The sequence below is a fragment of the Grampus griseus genome (genome assembly GCF_964374135.1).
Source record: "Grampus griseus genome assembly, chromosome: 2".
Classification (NCBI taxonomy): domain Eukaryota; kingdom Metazoa; phylum Chordata; class Mammalia; order Artiodactyla; family Delphinidae; genus Grampus; species Grampus griseus.
Genome location: NC_139018.1, coordinates 133,189,702 through 133,210,270, shown reverse-complemented (window position 1 = coordinate 133,210,270; position 20,569 = coordinate 133,189,702). Strand labels below are relative to the sequence as shown.

At 42.8% G+C, this 20,569-nt stretch overlaps 1 protein-coding gene across 5 annotated transcripts in view; it reads left to right on the top strand.

The window, feature by feature from the left end:
- CHD2 (chromodomain helicase DNA binding protein 2) overlaps positions 1 to 18,768 on the top strand; it is a 123,153-nt gene extending 104,385 nt beyond the window's left edge. For all 5 annotated transcript variants that reach the window (XM_082647863.1, XM_082647861.1, XM_082647864.1 and 2 more), the window contains 3 exons: positions 1,369 to 1,582; positions 9,772 to 10,018; positions 15,208 to 18,768. In XM_082647863.1, coding sequence (XP_082503989.1) covers positions 1,369 to 1,582; positions 9,772 to 10,018; positions 15,208 to 15,541 — 795 coding nt within the window. In that variant the 3' untranslated portion in view covers positions 15,542 to 18,768. The remainder of the gene's footprint in view (positions 1 to 1,368; positions 1,583 to 9,771; positions 10,019 to 15,207) is intronic.
- The last annotated feature ends 1,801 nt before the right edge of the window (positions 18,769 to 20,569 follow it).

Genomic DNA, 20,569 nt, shown 5'->3' with positions numbered 1-20,569 from the left:
AAGAATTTAGTCGAAGGAGATAATTAAGGGTTTAAACATGATTATATGGAAATGACTCGATATATCCATATCAGGGAATTTTCAACCATAAATATAATATTGTGGAAGTAAGTATTCACATAAGATTTTTACAATACATTAAGTAAAAAAAGAATATCAAATGATATTTTTGTTTAAAAAAATACGCACACACGCACGCACGCATGCGCACACACACAGCAGTTCCCCCCACTGTGGTTTGCTTTCCACAGTTTCAGTTACCTGCAGTCAGTCATGGTCTGAAAATATTAAATGGAAAATTCCAGAAATAAACAATTCATAAATTTTAAATTGCGCACTGGTCTGAGTAGCGTGATGAAATCTCGTGCCGTCCTGCCCTCTCCCACGTGGGACGTGAATCATCCCTTTGTCCGGCATATCCACACTATACGCTACCTGCCCATTAGTAACTCGGTAGCTCTCTTGGCTATCAGATCGACTGTTGTGGTATTGCAGTGCTTGAGTTCAGGTAATCCTTATTTTACTAAATAGTAGCCCCAAAGCACAAGAGTAGTGATACTGGCAATTCGGATATTCTCTTACTGTGCCTGATTCATAAATTAAACTCTCATAGGCATGTATGTATTGGAAAAAACATAGTACATATAGGGTTCAGTACTATCTGCAGTTTCAGGCGTCCACTGGAGGTCTTGAAGTGTATCTCCCATGGATTAGGGGGGTCTACTGTATTATGTATAAACACGCAAAATGGCTCAGAAAGACATAGACCAAATTATTAACAGTAATTCCCTTGGTGGTAAAATTTTAGGTCACTTCACAGTTCTTATTTTTTCCTTATTATATTTTGTGATGTTTTTATGTCAAATATTTCACTTGTGTGGTAAAGGTATGGTGTTACTTAAACATTCAGATGTTTAGCTTGATGACTTTGGCATGGGAACTAGTTCCCACTGGGCCAGTCAGGGGTTGTTTGTTCAAGTTAGCCTGAAGAAGTTGGTGGTCCCAGTTTTACATGGCCTGAGAGCAATTTCCAAGAGTGCTGACAGCCTGACCCCTGTTCCTCGCCCCGTGCAGTGACATCCAGCGGCCTGGGCCCTTTTTCTGGCAGCTGCAGGTCACTGGAGATTGGCTTCTTTGTAGTGGCCTAGCAGGTTGAGCAGCAGATGGAGCTCTGTGAGGCTTTCCCTGCCCTGGGAGCTGAGTGGAATTTATGAGCATATTTTTCCTAAGAAGGTAGTAAACAGCAGGGAAGCTGAGAGGGACTTGTCAAAAGTCTAGAGGGGAATATTTAAAGGGGATGATCTTTATACTGTTCTTGGGAATTCCACCTGGGATCGTGAGGGTCTTTGGTTTCCTTTTACTCTACAGGAGCAGAAGAAGAAAGATGATGCGATTGGTGGTAAAAAACCATTTCGACCAGAGGCCTCGGGTTCAAGCCGGGATTCCCTGATGTCTCAGTCCCACACCCCACACAACCCTCACCCTCAGAAGCCTCATTTGCCTGCCTCTCATGGCCCACAGATGCATGGACACCCAAGAGATAACTATAGTCACCCCAACAAGAGACACTTCAGTAATGCAGGTGAGTCATTAAGTGAAGTTTTAAAAGCAGGTGCCCAGGGGACTTCCCTGGTGGTCCAGTAGTAAAGAATCCGCCTTCCAGTACAGGGGATGTGGGTTCGATCCCTGGTCGGGGAACTAAGATCCCACATGCCGCGGAGCAGCTAAGCCCAGGCGCCTCAACTAGAGAGCCTACGTGCCGCAAACTGCAGAGCCCACGCACTCTGGAGCCCGCGTGTCACAACTAGAGAGAGAAAACCCGCACGCCACAACTATAGACAGTGTGCGACTCAGCGAAGGGCCCACGCACCGCAACTAAGACCCGACGCAGCCAAATATAAATAAATATAAATAAATAAATAGATATACCAAAAAACAAAACAGAACAGAACTCAGTTGTTTAAAAAAAAAAAAAAAAAGGTGCCGAAAGAAGAATCACTTTTTTTTTCCAAAGACAGTAGCTGGACCTTTGTGCTTTATTCTCTTCCATCACTTTATTGTCCTCTTTTTTCTCAGTGAGATGAAGCATGAGACAAAGATCCAAAAGGCTGTTAATTCAAATCTAAGAAGAACATGACCAACATAAATAAGCAAAAGACAAATGAACGACTCAGGGAAACAATTTACATTATATATGACAGTTAAATGATTAAAACTGCTAATATTGAAAAACTCCTTATGAATTGATAACAGAAGGATAACCAAATAGAAAAATGGACAAAGGTTAGGAATAGGGAATTCATTTGGAAGAGGAGATTCAAGTGGCCAGTAGGACAAGATGAACAATTGCTGCTAGGGAAATGTACATTAAAGTAACAGTAAATTAAACCAATTTCTTACCCATTCAGATCTGCAAAAATTAAAGGGTGAAATGCACACAAGCTGCTAAGAGTGTGAATTGCTACAGTCTTTCCAGAAAATAATCTGAAATATCTAAATACGTAGGCCCTTTTTCTGGAAGTCTGTCCTGTAGTAATGCAAACACATACATGTATGAGGATGCTGTTACAGCCTTATAATGGCAAAAAGCTGGAAATAAATTGCCCATTAATAGAAAAATGGTTAGATGAATAATAGGACATTTGTACTCTACATTATTAGCAGTTGTTAAAAAACTGAGTTGGCTTTATAGGTAAAAAAAAAATTGGAGGGAAAAAAGAGCAACAGCAACAACAGAATCTCTGTTGTGTGTGTGTTTAACTTTATTGAAGTGAAAATCACATAACGTGAATAAACGTAACCATTTTAAATGAACAGTTCAGCGGCATTTAGTACATTCACAATGTTGTGCAACCACCACCTAAATCAAGTGCCAAAACACTTTGCTCACCCCAAAGAAAAAAGTTTTCATTCTCCCCTCTCCCCAGCTTCCGACTACCACCAGTCTGTCTTGTGTCTCTATAGATTTACGTATTCTGGATTCTTTGTATTAAAGGAATCACATGGAATTGTACAATATGTGTCTGACTGCTTTCACTTGGCATCCGGTTTTCAAGGTCCATCTGTGTTGTAGCATGTATCAGTATTTCATTCCTTTTTGTGGCTGAATAATATCCCATTGTATGGTTAGACTGGAATTTGTCTTTTCATTAGTTGACGGATGTTTGGGTTGTTTCTGCTTTTTGGCAATTGTGAATCGTACTGTTGTGCACATTTGTATGCAACTATTTGAGTACCTATTTTCAGTTCTTTTCGATGTATACCTAGGAGTGTGGAATTGCTTGGCCATGTGATAATTCTATGTTTAACTTTTTGAGGAACCAGCAAGAAAACACCAAGCTGTTTTCTGTTGTATATATTTGAATAATATATTTGTATAAGCATAGAGAAGGATGTGAAAACATACACATACCAGTTACCTTAGGCTGGTAAAAATGTGGACGGATTGGAGGAAATTAATAATTTCTCCATTGTCTGTTACTTCACTGGTTACAACGAGCGTGAATTACTTTTAAAGATAAAAGTAATAAAAAGAAAACATATAGAACAAAAGCTTAAAAGAATATAGTATATCTAGAAGCATAGTATAAAATTTTACAGAGTCAAGTGTTCCATAATCAAAATGAAGTATACATTTTTTTTTTTAAACATCTTTATTGGGGTATAGTTGCTTTACAATGGTGTGTTAGTTTCTGCTTTATAACAAAGTGAATCAGTCATACATAAACATATGTTCCCATATGTCTTCCCTCTTGCGTCTCCCTCCCTCCCACCCTCCCTATCCCACCCCTCCAGGCTGTCACAAAGCACCGAGCCAATATCCCTGTGCCATGCGGCTGCTTCCCACTAGCTATCTACCTTACTACGTTTGTTAGTGTGTATATGTCCATGACTCTCTCTCGCCCTGTCACAGCTCACCCTTCCCCCTCCCCATAACCTCAAGTCCGTTCTCTAGGAGGTCTGCTTCTTTATTCCTGCCTTACCCCTAGGTTCTTCATGACATTTTTTGTCCTTAAATTCCATATATATGTGTTAGCATATGGTATTTGTCTTTTTCTTTCTGACATACTCCGTATGACAGCCTCTAGGTCTATCCACCTCATTACAAATAGCTCAATTTCATTTCTTTTTATGGCTGAGTAATATTCCATTGTATATATGTGCCACATCTTCTTTATCCATTCATCCGATGATGGGCACTTAGGTTGTTTCCATCTCCGGGCTATTGTAAATAGAGCTGCAGTGAACATTTTGGTACGTGACTCTTTTTGAATTATGGTTTTCTCAGGGTATATGCCCAGTAGTGGGATTGCTGGGTCATATGGTACTTCCATTTGTAGTTTTTTAAGGAACCTCCATACTGTTCTCCATAGTGGCTGTACCAGTTCACATTCCCACCAGCAGTGCAAGAGTGTTCCCTTTTCTCCACACCCTGTCCAGCATTTATTGTTTCTAGATTTTTTGATGATGGCCATTCTGACTGGTGTGAGATGATATCTCATTGTAGTTTTGATTTGCATTTCTCTAATGATTAATGATGTTGAGCATTCTTTCATGTGTTTGTTGGCAGTCTGTATATGTTCTTTGGAGAAATGTCTGTTTAGGTCTTCTGCCCATTTTTGGATTGGGTTGTTTGTTCTTTGTTATTGAGCTGCATGAGCTGCTTGTAAATTTTGGAGATTAATCCTTTGTCAGTTGTTTCATTTGCAAATATTTTCTCCCATTCTGAGGGTTGTCTTTTGGTCTTGTTTATGGTTTCCTTTGCTGTGCAAAAGCTTTTAAGTTTCATTAGGTCCCATTTGTTTATTTTTGTTTTTATTTCCATTTCTCTAGGAGGTGGGTCAAAAAGGATCTTGCTGTGATTCATGTCATAGAGTGTTCTGCCTGTGTTTTCCTCTAAGAGTTTGATAGTTTCTGGCCTTACATTTAGGTCTTTAATCCATTTTGAGCTTATTTTTGTGTAAGGTGTTATGGTATTAGATCACTCCCTAACACCATACTCATACTTTTACATGTACCTGTCCAGTTTTCCCAGCACCACTTATTGAAGAGGCTGTCCTTTCTCCACTGTACATTCCTGCCTCCTTTATCAAAGATAAGGTGACCATATGTGCGTGGGTTTATCTCTGGGATTTCTATCCTGTTCCATTGATCTATCTTTCTGTTTTTGTGCCAGTACCATACTGTCTTGATTACTGTAACTTTGTAGTATATAGTCTGAAGTCAGGGAGCCTGATTCCTCCAGCTCTGTTTTTCGTTCTCAAGATTGCTTTGGCTATTCGGGGTCTTTTGTGTTTCCATACAAATTGTGAAATTTTTTGTTCTAGTTCTGTGAAAAATGCCAGTGGTAATTCTATAGGGATTGCATTGAATCTGTAGATTGCTTTGGGTAGTATAGTCATTTTCACAATGTTGATTCTTCCAATCCAAGAACATGGTATATCTCTCCATTTATTTGTATCATCTTTAATTTGTTTCATCCGTGTCTTATAATTTTCTGCATGCAGGTCTTTTGTCTCCTTAGGTAGGTTTATTCCTAGATATTTTATTCTTTTGGTTGCAATGATAAATGGGAGTGTTTTCTTGATTTCACGTTCAGATTTTCAGATCATTAGTGTGTAGGAATGCCAGAGATTTCTGTGCGTTAATTTTGTATCCTGCTACTTTACCAAATTCGTTGATTAGCTCTAGTAGTTTTCTGGTAGCATCTTTAGGATTCTCTGTGTATAGTATCATGTCATCTGCAAACAGTGACAGCTTTACTTCTTCTTTTCCGATTTGGATTCCTTTTATTTCCTTTTCTTCTCTGATTGCTGTGGCTAAAACTTCCAAAACTATGTTGAATAAGAGTGGTGAGAGTGGGCAACCTTGTCTTGTTCCTGATCTTAGTGGAGATGCTTTCAGTTTTTTACCATTGAAGACGATGTTGGCTGTGGGTTTGTCATATATGGCCTTTATTATGTTGAGGAAAGTTCCCTCTATGCCTGCTTTCTGCAGGGTTTTTATCATAAATGGGTGTTGAATTTTGTCGAAAGCTTTCTCTGCATCTGTTGAGATGATCATATGGTTTTTCTCCTTCAATTTGTTAATATGGTGTATCACGTTGATTGATTTGCATATATTGAAGAATCCTTGCATTCCTGGAATAAACCACACTTGATCATGGTGTATGATCCTTTTAATGTGCTGTTGGATTCTGTTTGCTAGTATTTTGTTGAGGATTTTTGCATCTATGTTCATCAGTGATATTGGCCTGTAGTTTTCTTTCTTTGTGACATCCTTGTCTGGTTTTGGTATCAGGGTGATGGTGCCCTCGTAGAATGAGTTTGGGAGTGTTCCTCCCTCTGCTATATTTTGGAAGAGTTTGAGAAGGATAGGTGTTAGCTCTTCTCTAAACGTTTGATAGAATTCGCCTGTGAAGCCACCTGGTCCTGGGCTTTTGTTTGTTGGAAGATTTTTAATCACAGTTTCAGTTTCAGTGCTTGTGATTGGTCTGTTCATATTTTCTATTTCTTCCTGATTCAGTCTTGGCAGGTTGTGCATTTCTAAGAATTTGTCCATTTCTTCCAGGTTGTCCATTTTATTGGCATAGAATTGCTTGTAGTAATCTCTCATGATCTTTTGTATTTCTGCAGTGTCAGTTGTTACTTCTCCTTTTTCATTTCTAATTCTATTGATTTGAGTCTTCTCCCTTTTTTTCTTGATGAGTCTGGCTAATGGTTTATCAATTTTGTTTATCTTCTCAAAGAACCAGCTTTTAGTTTTATTGATCTTTGCTATTGTTTCCTTTCTGATGTGATCTTTATGATCTCTTTCCTTCTGCTAAATTTGGGGTTTTTTTGTTCTTCTTTCTCTAATTGTTTTAGGTGCAAGGTTAGGTTGTTTATTCGAGATGTTTCCTGTTTCTTAAGGTAGGATTGTATTGCTATAAACTTCCCTCTTAGAACTGCTTTTGCTGCATCCCATAGGTTTTGGGTGGTCATGTCTCCACTGTCATTTGTTTCTAGGTATTTTTTGATTTCCTCTTTGATTTCTTCAGTGATCACTTCGTTTTTAAGTAGTGTATTGTTTAGCCTCCATGTGTTTGTATTTTTTACAGATATTTTCTGGTAATTGATATCTAGTCTCATAGCATTGTGGTTAGAAAAGATACTTGATACAATTTCAATTTTCTTAAATTTACCGAGGCTTGATTTGTGACCAAAGATATGCTCTAACCTGGAGAATGTTCCATGAGCACTTGAGAAAAAAGTGTATTCTGTTGTTTTTAGATGGAATGTCCTATAAATACCAATTAAGTCCATCTTGTTTAATGTATCATTTAAAGCTTGTTTCCTTATTTATTTTCATTTTGGATGATCTGTCCATTGGTGAATGTGGGGTGTTAAAGTCCCCTACTATGAATGTATTAGTGTCGATTTCCCCTTTTATGGCTGTTAGTATTTGCCTTATGTATTGAGGTGCTCCTATGTTGGGTGCATAAATATTTACAATTGTTATATCTTCTTCTTGGATCGATCCCTTGATCATTATGTAGTGTCCTTTTTTGTCTCTTGTAATAGTCTTTATTTTAAAGTCTATTTTGTCTGATACGAGAATTGCTACTCCAGCTTTCTTTTGGTTTCCATTTGCATGGAATATCTTTTTCCATCCCCTTACTTTCAGTCTGTATGTGTCTCTAGGTCTGAAGTGGGTCTCTGATAGACAGCATATATATGGGTCTTGTTTTTGTATCCATTCAGCCAGTCTTTGTCTTTTGGTGGGAGCATTTAGTCCATTTACATTTAAGGTAATTATCAATATGTATGTTCCTATTCCCATTTTCTTAATTGTTTTGGGATTGTTATTGTAGGTCTTTTCCTTCTCTTGTGTTTCTTGCCTAGAGAAGTTCCTTTTGCATTTGTTGTAAAGCTGGTTTGGTGGTGCTGAATTCTCTCAGCTTTTGCTTGTCTGTAAAGGTTTTAATTTCTCCATCAAATCTGAATGAGATCCTTGCTGGGTAGAGTAATCTTGGTTGTAGGTTCTTCCCTTTCATCACTTTAAATATGTCATGCCAGTCCCTTCTGGCTTGTAGAGTTTCCGCTGAGAAATCAGCTGTTAACCTTATGGGAGTTCCCTTGTATGTTGTCATTTTTCCCTTGCTGCTTTCAGTAATTTTTCTTTGCCTTTAATTTTTGCCAATTTGATTACTATGTGTCTCGGCGTGTTCCTCCTCGGGTTTATCCTGTATGGGACTCTCTGCGCTTCCTGGACTTGGGTGACTATTTCCTTTCCCATGTTAGGGAAGTTTTCGACTGTAATCTCTTCATATATTTTCTTGGGTCCTTTCTCTCTCTGTTTTCCTTCTGGGACCCCTATAATGTGAATGTTGTTGCATTTAATGTTGTCCCAGTGGTCTTTTAGGCTGTCTTCGTTTCTTTTCATTCTTTTTTCTTTATTCTGTTCTGCAGCAGTGAATTCCACCATTCTGTCTTCCAGGTCACTTATCTGTTCTTCTGCCTCAGTTATTCTGCTATTGATTTCTTCTAGTGTAGTTTTCATTTCAGTTATTTTATTGTTCATCTCTGTTTGTTTGTTCTTCAATTCTTCTAGGTCTTTTTTAAACATTTCTTGCATCTTCTCGATCTTTGCTTCCATTCTTTTTCCAAGGTCCTGGATAATAATAACTATCATTATTCTGAATTCTTTTTCTGGAAGTTTGCCTATCTCCACTTCATTTAGTTGTTTTTCTGGGGTTTTGTCTTGTTCCTTCATCTGGTACATAGCCCTCTGCCTTTTCATCCTGTCTGTCTTACTGTGAATGTCTCTCCATTCTCTGTCTTCATCTCTCCGTGGCCTTCCTCTCTGTGTCTCTTTCTCCCATATCTCCCTACACCTTTCTCTTAACAGGATCTATCATTGGATTTAGGGCCCACTGTAAATCCAAGATGATCTCAACTCAAGATCCATCATTACAACTTCAGAGACCCTATTTTCAAGTAAAGACACAGTCAGAGGTTCTAAGTGGACATACATTTTGGAGACCACATTTCAATACAGCATAGCCTCCTTTCCTCTACTTCTGTGTCTTCAGTGCCTTTTTGGATTCAGATACGTGTGATTCTTCTCCTCAGGGGAAAAGGGAGGCTTACTGAAGCTAAAACAAATTTCAGTTTGGCTCTGTCCTTGAGAGTTACAGAATCCAGAGTTAGAGCAATCACTTTTTACAGGAGGAGTGCCATTCTTTTGGTGTGGGCTAAGGAAGAAGAGTAGAATCAGTAGGTATAGTCTGGAAAGATTTTCAGGAACCAGGCACAGCTGATGGTACCCGCAGGTAAATAAACCTTAGATGTGTAAATGGAGGGTATTACCTTGTGGCTGTGAAACTCAGCAGTGCCTTTTTCCAAATTAATGTTTGGTGTGTTTTTTGTTGTTGTTGTTTGTTTTAGTGAAATCTCATTTTAAGAGTAAGCCCAAGGTTGGAAGGTAAGCAGGTGTAGAAAATGAAAAACAGTAAAAAAAAAAAAAAAAAAAAAAAAAAAAGAAAGAAAGAAAAAATGAAAAACAGTGGTTCTTGAATTTCAGAAGGAGAAAGGTGAATTTTCTTTTGCCTTAAAATTTTGGGGAAAGAATTTTGGACTCATTACTTGTATGATAACCAGCAGCAAAAAGGTCAAGAAGGAAGAAGTGTAGTGTTTGTAACATGTGTCAGGCCTTTTCAGTTTAAACTTTAGTGGAAGTGAAATGCAGCCAGTTCTTGGAATCACGAGATCATTATTTCTCTTTCTGCAGATCGAGGCGACTGGCAGAGGGAAAGAAAGTTCAACTATGGTGGTGGCAATAACAATCCACCCTGGGGTGGTGACAGGCACCATCAGTATGAGCAGCACTGGTACAAGGACCACCATTACGGGGACCGGCGACACATGGACGCCCACCGTTCAGGGAGCTACCGACCCAACAACCTGTCCAGAAAGAGACCTTATGACCAGTACAGCAGTGACCGAGACCACCGGGGACACAGGGATTATTATGACCGGTATGCAGAGGGCCCTCAGACACCAGGCACTGACCTCTGCCAGTGGCTTACTATTTATAGGTGGAGAGACAAGCAACAGAAACTTCATGTATTTATCCGTCAGATGCTCATTCTTACCCTGTGCCAGGCATGGTCCCAAGTCTGGTGCTGTGTTTCTGCCATCAAGGCATCTTCAGAATGTTGGGGAGAAATCATGATGTAGGCAGCTGACATTGTGTGCTGAGTGGACGGTTGAAAGAATGGATTTTTGAGTTTTTCCTGAGGGCTGAGGAAGAGGGGAGGCTGGTGATTCTTGGTTTGGGCCCTGGAGAGTCAGCTAAGCAGAGAGAGGTGGACTAGGTGTCACAGGCCCAGGCCAAGGATAGGCCCCCAGGAAGGGATGCCCAGAAGATGAACAGGTTGGATGTGGGGGTGGGGCTTGAATGCCAAGTTACAGGTTTTAAGTTTTATTCTCTGGGCCAAGGAGCCAGTTTTGGTTTCACCATCACACTTGTGCAGGGGGAGTTTTCTGCCATCCTCTGAGGAAATCTAGAGAAGTGGTAGCCATTAAGTATCAGAGTCTGCAACCAAAATGATTAAGCTCTGTGCTATGGTGTCGGCCACACTAGGTGGGTACCAGCCTGTGGTCCTTTCATGCTAGGAGCCCACAGTTTAGCGGTCAAAGTCTTTTGAAGTTGTCCCTTCTCTACAACTATATAATACCATGATATGATGGGCCACGGTTTTGTGAGAGTAGTTGTGAGAGTTAGCACTAAGTACAGGAAGGGCTGAAGAGGTTTTATCTATTCTTCTTAATTTCAGGACTTAGCTGTATTTTAGCTTCCTAGCAACTTTGGTTTCTCCTAGGCTAAAGACATGCTTTGACTGCACCTTGAAATTAATATAGGAAAATTTCATATAAACATCTCCGTGTCCTGCCTTCTTTTGGAGGATCTGGTAATACCAGGCTGCTTTAGCACAGCAGCTGTGGCCGAGTAGCAGCAGCCTGTTAGCAGGGGTCTGTACCCCTCACCCCCCACCCTTCTGTACCATCTTGTCTGACTCCAGTGGGCATTTGCCCTACATTCTTTTGTGTAGATCTGTATTTCCATTTTGTATCATTTCTCTTCTGCCTGGAGGACTTTTGTTTTAGTGTGGGTCTGCTGGTGATAAGTTCTTTTAGCATTTGTATGTCTGAGGAAATCTTTATTTTGTCTTCACTGATGAAAGATATTTTCTTTTGGGTATAAATTTATAGATTGACACTTCCTTTCAGTACTTTAAAGATGTTCCTCTATTCTCTACTTGTATTGTTTCTGATGAAAAATCTGTCATTTTTCATGACAGATTTTTTTTTTAATGTCATTTTTTTTTATGTCATTTTTCATTTTTCACTTTATCTTTACTCCTCTGTACGTAATATGTCTTTTTCTTCATCACTGGTTTTTAGCAATTTGATTATAACGTGCCGTGGTATATTTTTCCTTATGTTTCTTGTGCTTGGGAATTCTTGGATCTGCACCTTTATCATTTTATCAGATTTGGAAAATTTTTTACCATTATTTCTTCAAATACTTTTTTCTGTTCCCCCACTCTCCTTTGAAGATTTCAGTTACACCTGTGGTAGGCTGCTTGAATTTGTCTCACAGCTTACTGATGCTAGGTTTATTTTTTTTAATTCTGTTTTCTCTGTTTCATTTGGAAAGTTTCTGTTGCTTTGTCTTCAGGTTCACTAATATTGTCTTTTTCAATGTCTAATCTGCCTCGAGGCCCATTTATTGATAGTATATTTTGTATTTCTTACATTGTAGTTTTATCTCTAGAAGTTGCATTTGGGTCCTTTTTTTTAATCCTCCATGTCTCTCTTTGACCTTTTGAAATCTGGTATACAGTTTCAACATGGTATTTCTATCCTTGTCTGCTAATTCTATGATTTGGGTCAGTTTCAGTTGATTGATTTATTGCCTCATTATGGGTCTTATTTTCCTGGTTCTCTTCTTTTTCATATTATTTTCCATTACAGTTTATTACAGGATGTTGAATATAGTTCCTTGTGCTATACAGTAGGACCTTCTTGTTTATCTGTTTTATATATGGTAGTTTGTATCTGCTAATTCCAAACTCCTAATTTATTCCTCCCCCACGTATTTTCCCCTTTGGTAACCATAAGTTTGTTCTCTGTGTCTGCGAGTCTCTGTCTGCTTTGTAAATGAGTTCCTTTGAATCATTTTTTTAGATTCCACATATGAATGATATATGTTGTTTGTCTTTCTCTTTCTGACTTAACTTCACGTAGTATGATCTCTAGGTCCATCCATGTTGCAGCAAAACGACATTATTTCATTCTTTTTTATGGCTGAGTAGTATTTCATTGTGTGTATGTACCACATCTTCGTGGTCCATTCATCTGTCAACGGACATTTAGGTTGTTTCCATGTCCTGGCTATTGTAACTAGTCCTGCTATGAACATAGAGGTGCATGTTTCTTTCTGAATTATAGTTTTGTCCAGATATATGTGCAGCAGTGAGATTGCTGGATCACATGGCAACTCTTATATTTAGTTTTTTTAAGGAACCTCCTCTGTACTGTTTTCCATAGTGGCTGTACCAACTTAAATTCAGTTGCAGGATTCCCTTTTCTCCACTCCTCTCCAGTATTTGTTACTTGTAGACTTTTTATTGATGGCCATTCTGACCGGAGTAAGGTGATACCTTATTATAGTTTCGATTTGCATTTCTCTGGTAATTAGCGATGTTGAGCATCTTTTCATGTGCCTATTGGCCATCTGTATGTCTTCTTTGGAGGAATGTCTGTTTGGTTCTTCTGCCCATTTTTTGATTGGGTTGTTTTTTTTTTGTTTGTTATTGAGTTGTATGAGCTGTTTGTATATTTTGGAAATTAACTCCTTGTCAGTTGCATTGTTTGCTAATATTTTCTCCCATTCCATAGGTTGTCTTTTCGTTTTGTTTATGGTTTCCTTTGCTATGCAAAAGCTTATAAGTTTGATTAGGTCCCAGTTGTTTATTTTTGCTATTATTTCTCTATGCCGGGTAGTTTTTGATTAGATACCTAGTTAAGTGTTGGACATTTTTGTATTCCTATAAACGTTCTGGAGCTTTGTTATGAAACACAGTTAGGTTACTTGGAAACAGTTTGATTCTTTCAGATCTTGTCGTTAGGATTTGTTAGGCAGAACTGGAGCAGTGCTCAGGCAAAGGCTCATGATTTCCCAGCACTGAGGCCAGGACCCTCCTGGTACTCTACCAGTGCCCCTTGGATCTTGAGGTTTCCCCATCTGGCTGGTGAGAAGAGAACAGGCACTGTTCCAACTCTGTGTGAGCACAGAGCACTGGCATCTCATCCTTCTCAGTGTTTTTTTTTCTCCTAGCCTTTGGGTAGTTTCCTCACATATACACCCTGAGCGGTATCCAGCTGAACACTCGAGGGGGAACCTTTGCTGGTCTTTGAACTTCTTTCTCTTTGTAGAACTTGCTTCTCTTGCACTCTACACTTTGAACACCCCCACCCCAACGCAGGAAGTCAGGGCTTCTCCTGAGCCGGTGCTTGTAAGGCTTACCTCATTAGTTTCTCTTCCCGTAGGGTTTGCGGTTCTTTGTTATGTGACATCTGGTGTCTTGAAGACCATTGTTCCATACATTTTGTCCCTTTCTGATTGTTTCAGCAGGAGAGTAAGTGTAGCCCCTGTTACTCCATCTTGGCTGGAACATGGACAGTCTCTCTCTTTCCCTCCCTCCCTTCCTCCCTTCCCCTCTCCCTCTCCCTCCCTTTCTTTTATTCAGGTGAAATTCACATAACATAAATTTATTACTTTAAAGTGAACAATTCAGAGGCATTTAGTACATTCACTATGTTGTGCAAGCACCACCTCTGTCAAGTTCCAAAACACTTTCGTCACCCCAGAGAGGACTCTGTAACCACTAAGTAGTCACTCTCCATTCTTCTCTCTCCCTAGCCCCTGGCAACCACCAGTCTTCTTCATTCTGTTTCTGTGGACTTACTTAGTCTTGATAGTTTGCATAAATGGAATCATACAGTACGTGGCCTTTTGTGACTGGCATTTTTGACATTTACCATAATGTTTTAGAGGTTCATCCACATCGAAGCATGTATCAGTACTTCATTTCTTTTCATGGGTGAATAATGTTCCAGTGTATGTACATGCTAAATTTTGTTTATCCATTCATCCATTGATAGGCATTAGAGTTTTTCCACCTTCTGGTTCTTGTGAATAGTGCTACTGTGAACATGGTATATAGGTGTTTGTTTGAATATCTTTTTTCAGTGCTTTTGGGGTATATACCTAGGATTGGAATTGTTAGTCGGTGGCAGTCCTATGTTTAACTTTTAAGGAACCACCAAAATGTTTTCTACTGCAGCTGACCTATTTTACATTCCAACCAGCTATGTGTTAGAATTGCAATTTTCCCACATTTTCACCAACATTTATTTTTAGTGTTTTGAATGTAGCCATCCTAATGGGTATGACGTGGTATCTCATGGTAGTTTTGATTTGCACTTCCCTGGTGATTAATGCCCATTAAAGATGTTGAACAGCTTTTCATGTGCTTAGTAGCCCTTTGTGTATCTCCTTTGGAGAGATGTCTGTTCAGCTCCGTTGCCCATTTTTGAGTTGTATTGTTTGTCTTTTTGTTGTTGACTTATACAGATTCTCTGTTAATAGTATAACAAGCAGTTTGCCATGGTCCTGACTAAAAATTTTAATATTCTTCACATTGAGTATGTGTTAAAATAATTTAATTAACCCTGCACTTATTGTTGCATATTAGGTTATAATTTTTGTTGTTACTAATAACTTACAAAATAATTTCTGTGGCTTTTTTTCTCCTGGGCTGGGTCGAGGAACATGAAGATGTTTGTAGATCTTGCCAGCTTTCCTGAAGGGAATGTGAGTTTACAAAGCCATCAGTGATTCAAGTGTGTACTTGTTTCACTGCAGACCTGATGAGGCTTATGTCCTTTCATAGGCTGTGTTTCGCCAATAAGTATAAAATAGCCCTTTGTTACTACTTTAGTTTTGTTTTTTTCGATTCCTAGTAATGTAAGTATTTGCATCTGAGTTTCTGGAAGCGTCCTTAAATATGAGTGCATGAGGAAGAGCCAGTGGATGACGGAGGAGGGGTGGGAATCCGGCTTTGGTCTCCAGCTGATCCTTGCATCTCTGTTTCAGGCACCATCACGACTCCAAACGGAGGCGATCCGATGAATTCAGGCCTCAAAATTACCACCAGCAGGATTTCCGACGAATGTCTGATCACCGCCCCCCTATGGGCTACCACGGCCAGGGACCCTCGGACCATCACCGCTCTTTCCACACAGACAAATTGGGGGAGTATAAACAGCCCCTTCCCCCGCTGCACCCCGCAGTCTCAGATCCTCGCTCGCCCCCTTCTCAGAAATCTCCTCACGATTCCAAGTCACCCCTGGATCATCGGTCTCCTTTGGAGAGATCACTAGAACAGAAAAACAACCCAGATTATAACTGGAATGTTAGAAAAACATAAAGGACAGCTTGGAAAGAAGGGGAGTGCAAGAGTCATTAAGCACCTGGATGTTTTTGGTCTGATCCACAGGAGCCAGTTACCTAGACCAGTGATGGCGTTTCTGGACACGCTGCTGCTGTCAGCTCGCCGCTGAAGGAGCACTTCAGGGAGTGGGGGGCCTTTCGCTCGGTCCAGCTTTGATTTGGGTCACCACTCCCGCACTTGGGCACCCCATCCCATTCCAGCCTTGTCCTGGCCTCCCACTTTGATGGGTGCTAGGAGGAAGAGGTGACGTTTTGTCTACCAGCTTCACGGGCTGTTCCCCAGTGAAGGAAGAAAGGATCTTAGAGTCGTGAATGTTTTATCACCAGGGCTGGCGCGCCCTGGACCTCGGCGCGTGGTCGGGGAAGGCGCGTGTGCACGAAGGCTGCTGGGACCTGCTGGACAGCACGGGGTTTGGTTCACCATGACGTGACAGATGCTGCTGTTGGGGAGCGGGGCGCGGGGGCGAGCGGGTGGGGTCTCGCATCATAGGACTTGAAGGGGAGCAGGTACCCCCCTCAAACGTGTTCTTGGGAGAAGTGACACTCGGCCTCATCATGTGACACCTGTGGTGCTGGGGGCGTGGGGGACTGAGGGGGAAACACTTCCACAGCGGCCGCTTCCTCACCAACACTAAGTTTTCCCACACTGTACATTTCAAAGGTTTGGTCTCCCAGGTGGGCCTCGCTTGCCCCCTGTGCCAGGGAAAGTAGGGCCTGTGCAGCTGACTTCTGAGGACTGTGAGTCGGGCAGCATTGAAGTGGGCGTGGGTCCTGTTTGGTTGGGCGTGGGCTGCATGCAGGGCAGGCGGGGCGAGGGCTGGGTGTGTGTGGCCAGGGCACGGGAATCCCTGGTGGATTCCGATTCCTGGGATGAGCAGTAACGGTCCTGGGCCTGGCGAGGAGGGGGCTGAGGGAGCAGGCCTGCTGACGAGCTGGTTGCTGGCAGCACCAGGGCGGGCTGCTGGGGAGGGGCGGACGGGTTTCCCAGCCTGGGGGGTGGTAGTGCGGCAAGTTGGGGAGGGCCAGCGTGGCAGCTGGTCACCATCCGCAGCTGCGTCGGAGTTGCCTTCGCCCAGCTTGAAGAGGTAAGATTCCGCAGAGTCACACATCTCCTGCCGCTCATGTGGTGGGTGGACAGACACAAGTTGCCTGTGGTGAACACGTTTCCACTGCTAGTTGGAGATCATTAGAATTGAACTCAGTATCTTTTAGAATGAAATCAAGTTAAGTGTAAACCTCAGTTCATTTTTTTTTTTTTTCCAAAACAGGAAACATCCAAGGACAGGGTAGAGTTGAATTGAGTCAGGATGGGAGGCAAGTTGGTTACATTCGTTAAGGAGGCTCCTTTCATTTTACTAGTTCTGGGGCCTTCCGTTCTGTTCACTTTAAATATAACTTGCCAGTAATTGTTAGAGTATCCAAAGGCCTTTCTAGATCGAGACAGAATAACTGACTTGAACATACAGTGTGCCTATACGTGTCCAGGCTCAGAGCTGCTGGAAACCCTTCCATTGGGCATATACAGGATTGAACTCCCCGCACTAACCCGAGGGGACTTCATAAAATCATTATCACTTACATGCTGGTATCCTGGGCAGCACCATTAATGCCTTTACTGTTGCCTCACCAGTGAAGCAGAGGTGGCTTTGGGGGACCGTCACACTCTGCTTCCCAGAGCATCCTTGGGCTCGCCTGTGCTGAGGTCCACATGAGAGTCTGGGTCTGCACAGCTCGTGAGGGGAGCTCAGTGGGCCCACCACCGCCTGATCTATTTCTCCTCCTGGTACTTGGCGTCGTTCACCCTGGGCTTGTACGACACGTGCCCGGAGCACAGCCCCAAGGGACCACAGTGGAGCCCCCGGCCACCGTCACCCCAGTGAGGACGTGTGAGACTGCTCCGTGGGGGAAGATAGGAAATCATGTCTCTGCTTTGGCCACAGGTTGGGCTCCTTGCCAACAGTACTGACACTACCTGTGCTTGTCTTGCTCAGGCCAAAGGGGACGGGCAGCCTGGCTTGCAGATCCTTGAGCCATCCGTGGGCCCTGGAGGTGGGCAGGGTGGGCCCTAGCACGGCTTCCCCTGTGGGAAGTTGGGTCGTGTCCTTTTCAGTTAGAGGAGGCCAGGAGGAGGAATTGGAGGGCCTGCATTTCAATGCTCATCAAGGTTTTTTTTTTTTTTTTTCCCCTGAAGTTCTTGGTAGGAGATGTGAGTTATTCCCAAAGATGTCTCATCATGAGGAAAAAGGAACTTCCTTTTGTTCACATTCAGGATTTTTAGTGCCATATGATGTAGCAAAAGGCAGTGTCAGCCATGTCAGTGTTAAATTGATTATGAAAAGTACAGTATCCCCATAAAAGCATCTATTTTAGGTGTCGGAGTATGTTTGAAGGGTGGGTTGGGAGAAAGGCATTTCCTCATTGTCCTAAATCAGTATGAATACTATATGCTTATATCAAAACCAGAAATTTGCACAGGTAGGAATTCTCTCACTTGTGGATGGGAGAAGCTGCCCCCGGAATCTGTGAGGATGGTATTCCGTGGAGCCTAGCTTTGAAAGATTTAGTTATTAGGTAGAAAGAGCAGGGGCTGAGGAAGAGGGAAGTTGAACAGAAACGCGGATTCACGTGTATGTCCTAGTCCTAGCAGAGGACACGGTAACTCCAGACTCGTCCCCGCCATCTGTCGCTGGCCCCGGGCTCCCCTTCCTTTTAGGCATTCCTTAACGCTCTTTGATGGGAACCCAGAACGCTTCTCACGTCCTGCTGCAGACACTCTAGCTGATGTCTGAGAGCCGCATCAGGGTGCGCGGTGCAAACACGATTCAGTTATGAATTCACACAGTGACACTGAAATCCTACAGACCAAAACCAGTGCGTCAGCAGGAGCGGTGGCCCGGGGCCCAGTGCCAGCGCTCGCTCCTCTGGCTCATCCGAGGGCTGCCGTGTCGGGCGAGGAGAGCCAGGCCAAGGGTCCAGGCTGCTTTAGTCCATCTGAATCCCACTCGGTTGGGGACAGATGGTTTTTCTTTATTGTAAAATTGTGGACTTTTAAAACCTGTTGACTAAACAGTAATTAATTTATATTTGTGAAAAATGCCACTGTCCTAGTGATTTCTGATGTAAATAATGTTGTTTATATAGTATGTATTAAATTTTCCTACATTGTAAAACTGCTGTACTTTTGATTCTTGTATATTAAAAAGTGTTACTAAGGATTTTTAGAATTGGGCGAACACGTTGCATTGCATTGGCGTGACCCGCGACTGTGCATGCCTCCTCGTCTCCCTTCCCTTGGTTGCTGGGTCAAGATTGACAGCTTGCGAAATGGAGCCTTTTAAAGTTGCGTCTCTTCCCCCTCCCCAGGCCCAGTTGTGTTGTCAGGTCCAGGTCCTTTCACCACACGTTCTAGATTTTCTCTGAGTAGCTGAGGCTGACAGTCCCCCGGCCCAGCAGCAGTCGTCTTAGCCCGAGTCCCTGCACTTGATGAGGAGTTGTCGCCAGTGGCTGAGCAGAGCCGCCTTCAATTTCCCACGTTGGTCGTGCCGGGCGGGGAGGATCCCGGGGAGACCCGTGCCGGTCAGGTGCCCATCAGCAGCGGTCCCGCAGCCCCCCCATCAAGAGGAAATCAGAACACCAGGTCCGCCAGCCTGCAGCCTTGAGGGTAGTTTTACGGTTGGGCTGCATATTCTTGAAGGGGGGAAAAGAGCACTTTATAATGGAAACACTGACACAAATGTTAACTTGAGCATTTGGCACGAGGCTGGCCCAGCTCCTGCGAGCCCCAGACAGAGGAAGGGTGGCACAGCCGTGGCTGACGAGCCGTCTGAATAGGAGGCGGAGAAGTTTGCCAGACCCAAAGGGTTTTGCTAATACTTAGGTGACTCTGGAACCGAACTTCAGTCTTTGTGAAGGTCTTAATTGCTAATAACCAAATAAACCCGTGTGTCTGCTCAGGGCTGAGGGCTTAACTCCTGTGACTGTCAGCCCAGGACACGTGGCTGCAGGGAGCCTCGCCCGCCTGGTGGTGCCGGGGTTTTAGTGCATGCAGTGGGAGTCAGAGACTCAAGAGCTGAGGGGTCTTCCTGCCTATAAACTTAGCTCACAATCGTGTTGCAACTCACAGCTCGGCTGGAACAACTTTGGGAAATTTTAAGAACAAGTGCAATAATCAGCTTATGATTTACAATAGCAACCAGGCTTCTAAACTGACCGCTGCCAAAAAACGCCTGCGTTTTACTGGAAGGAGCAGGCCCAGGCCCCTCCCCGCTCCCTGGCAGGGCCTCACACATCTGGCATCAAGGCAAGTCCTTCTCAATTAGCGCCAACAGAAAGGTCACTTATTGAAACACAAGGCCCCGCAGTTTGCCAGATCTGTGGCTCTGGGTTCCAACCTGTGGCTCTTAAAGGAGCAGGACCAGGTTTGTCTTGGAGGCAGCCTTTCCATCACGTTTTGAGACTGGAAAACTACGGGGCTCATGTCACCTCCCAACCTGCATTTGTTCTGCTTTGGGAAGTGGGGAAGAGACATGGCTCATCGGAATAAATGCTTCTTATCCTGTAGAAACCAGGGCCCTGGTGGGTCTGCCTCTGCTGCTGGTGGTGGGGTCCTAATCTGGGCTGGGTCTTGGGGATTCCTGGTCAGTTCTGTGCCGTGTGACCGGGCTTTATGTGGAACACGGGCAAGTCTCTGACCTACAGACTTCCGACCTCGAAGATGGGCAGAATGACAGCCTCTTCCTGGGGCCAGAGCTGCCCCGCAGAGGGTTCATACGTGCTGTCTTTTTCTTAATGTCTTTCGTGATCCAAGAGGGAATTGTCATCACTAAAGCATGGTCCCCACTGACCCCATGCACTGGGTTGGCCTTGGGGGGCAGGGATGGTCTAGGAGGCGGGCAGGGAAGTCGGTGCCTTGTCTACTTTGGTCCTTCCCTGTGTGCAGTAGGGCAGGTGGATTTTTCACCTTCATTTGCACACGAACCAGGCAGCTCCTAGGGTTAATGTAGTT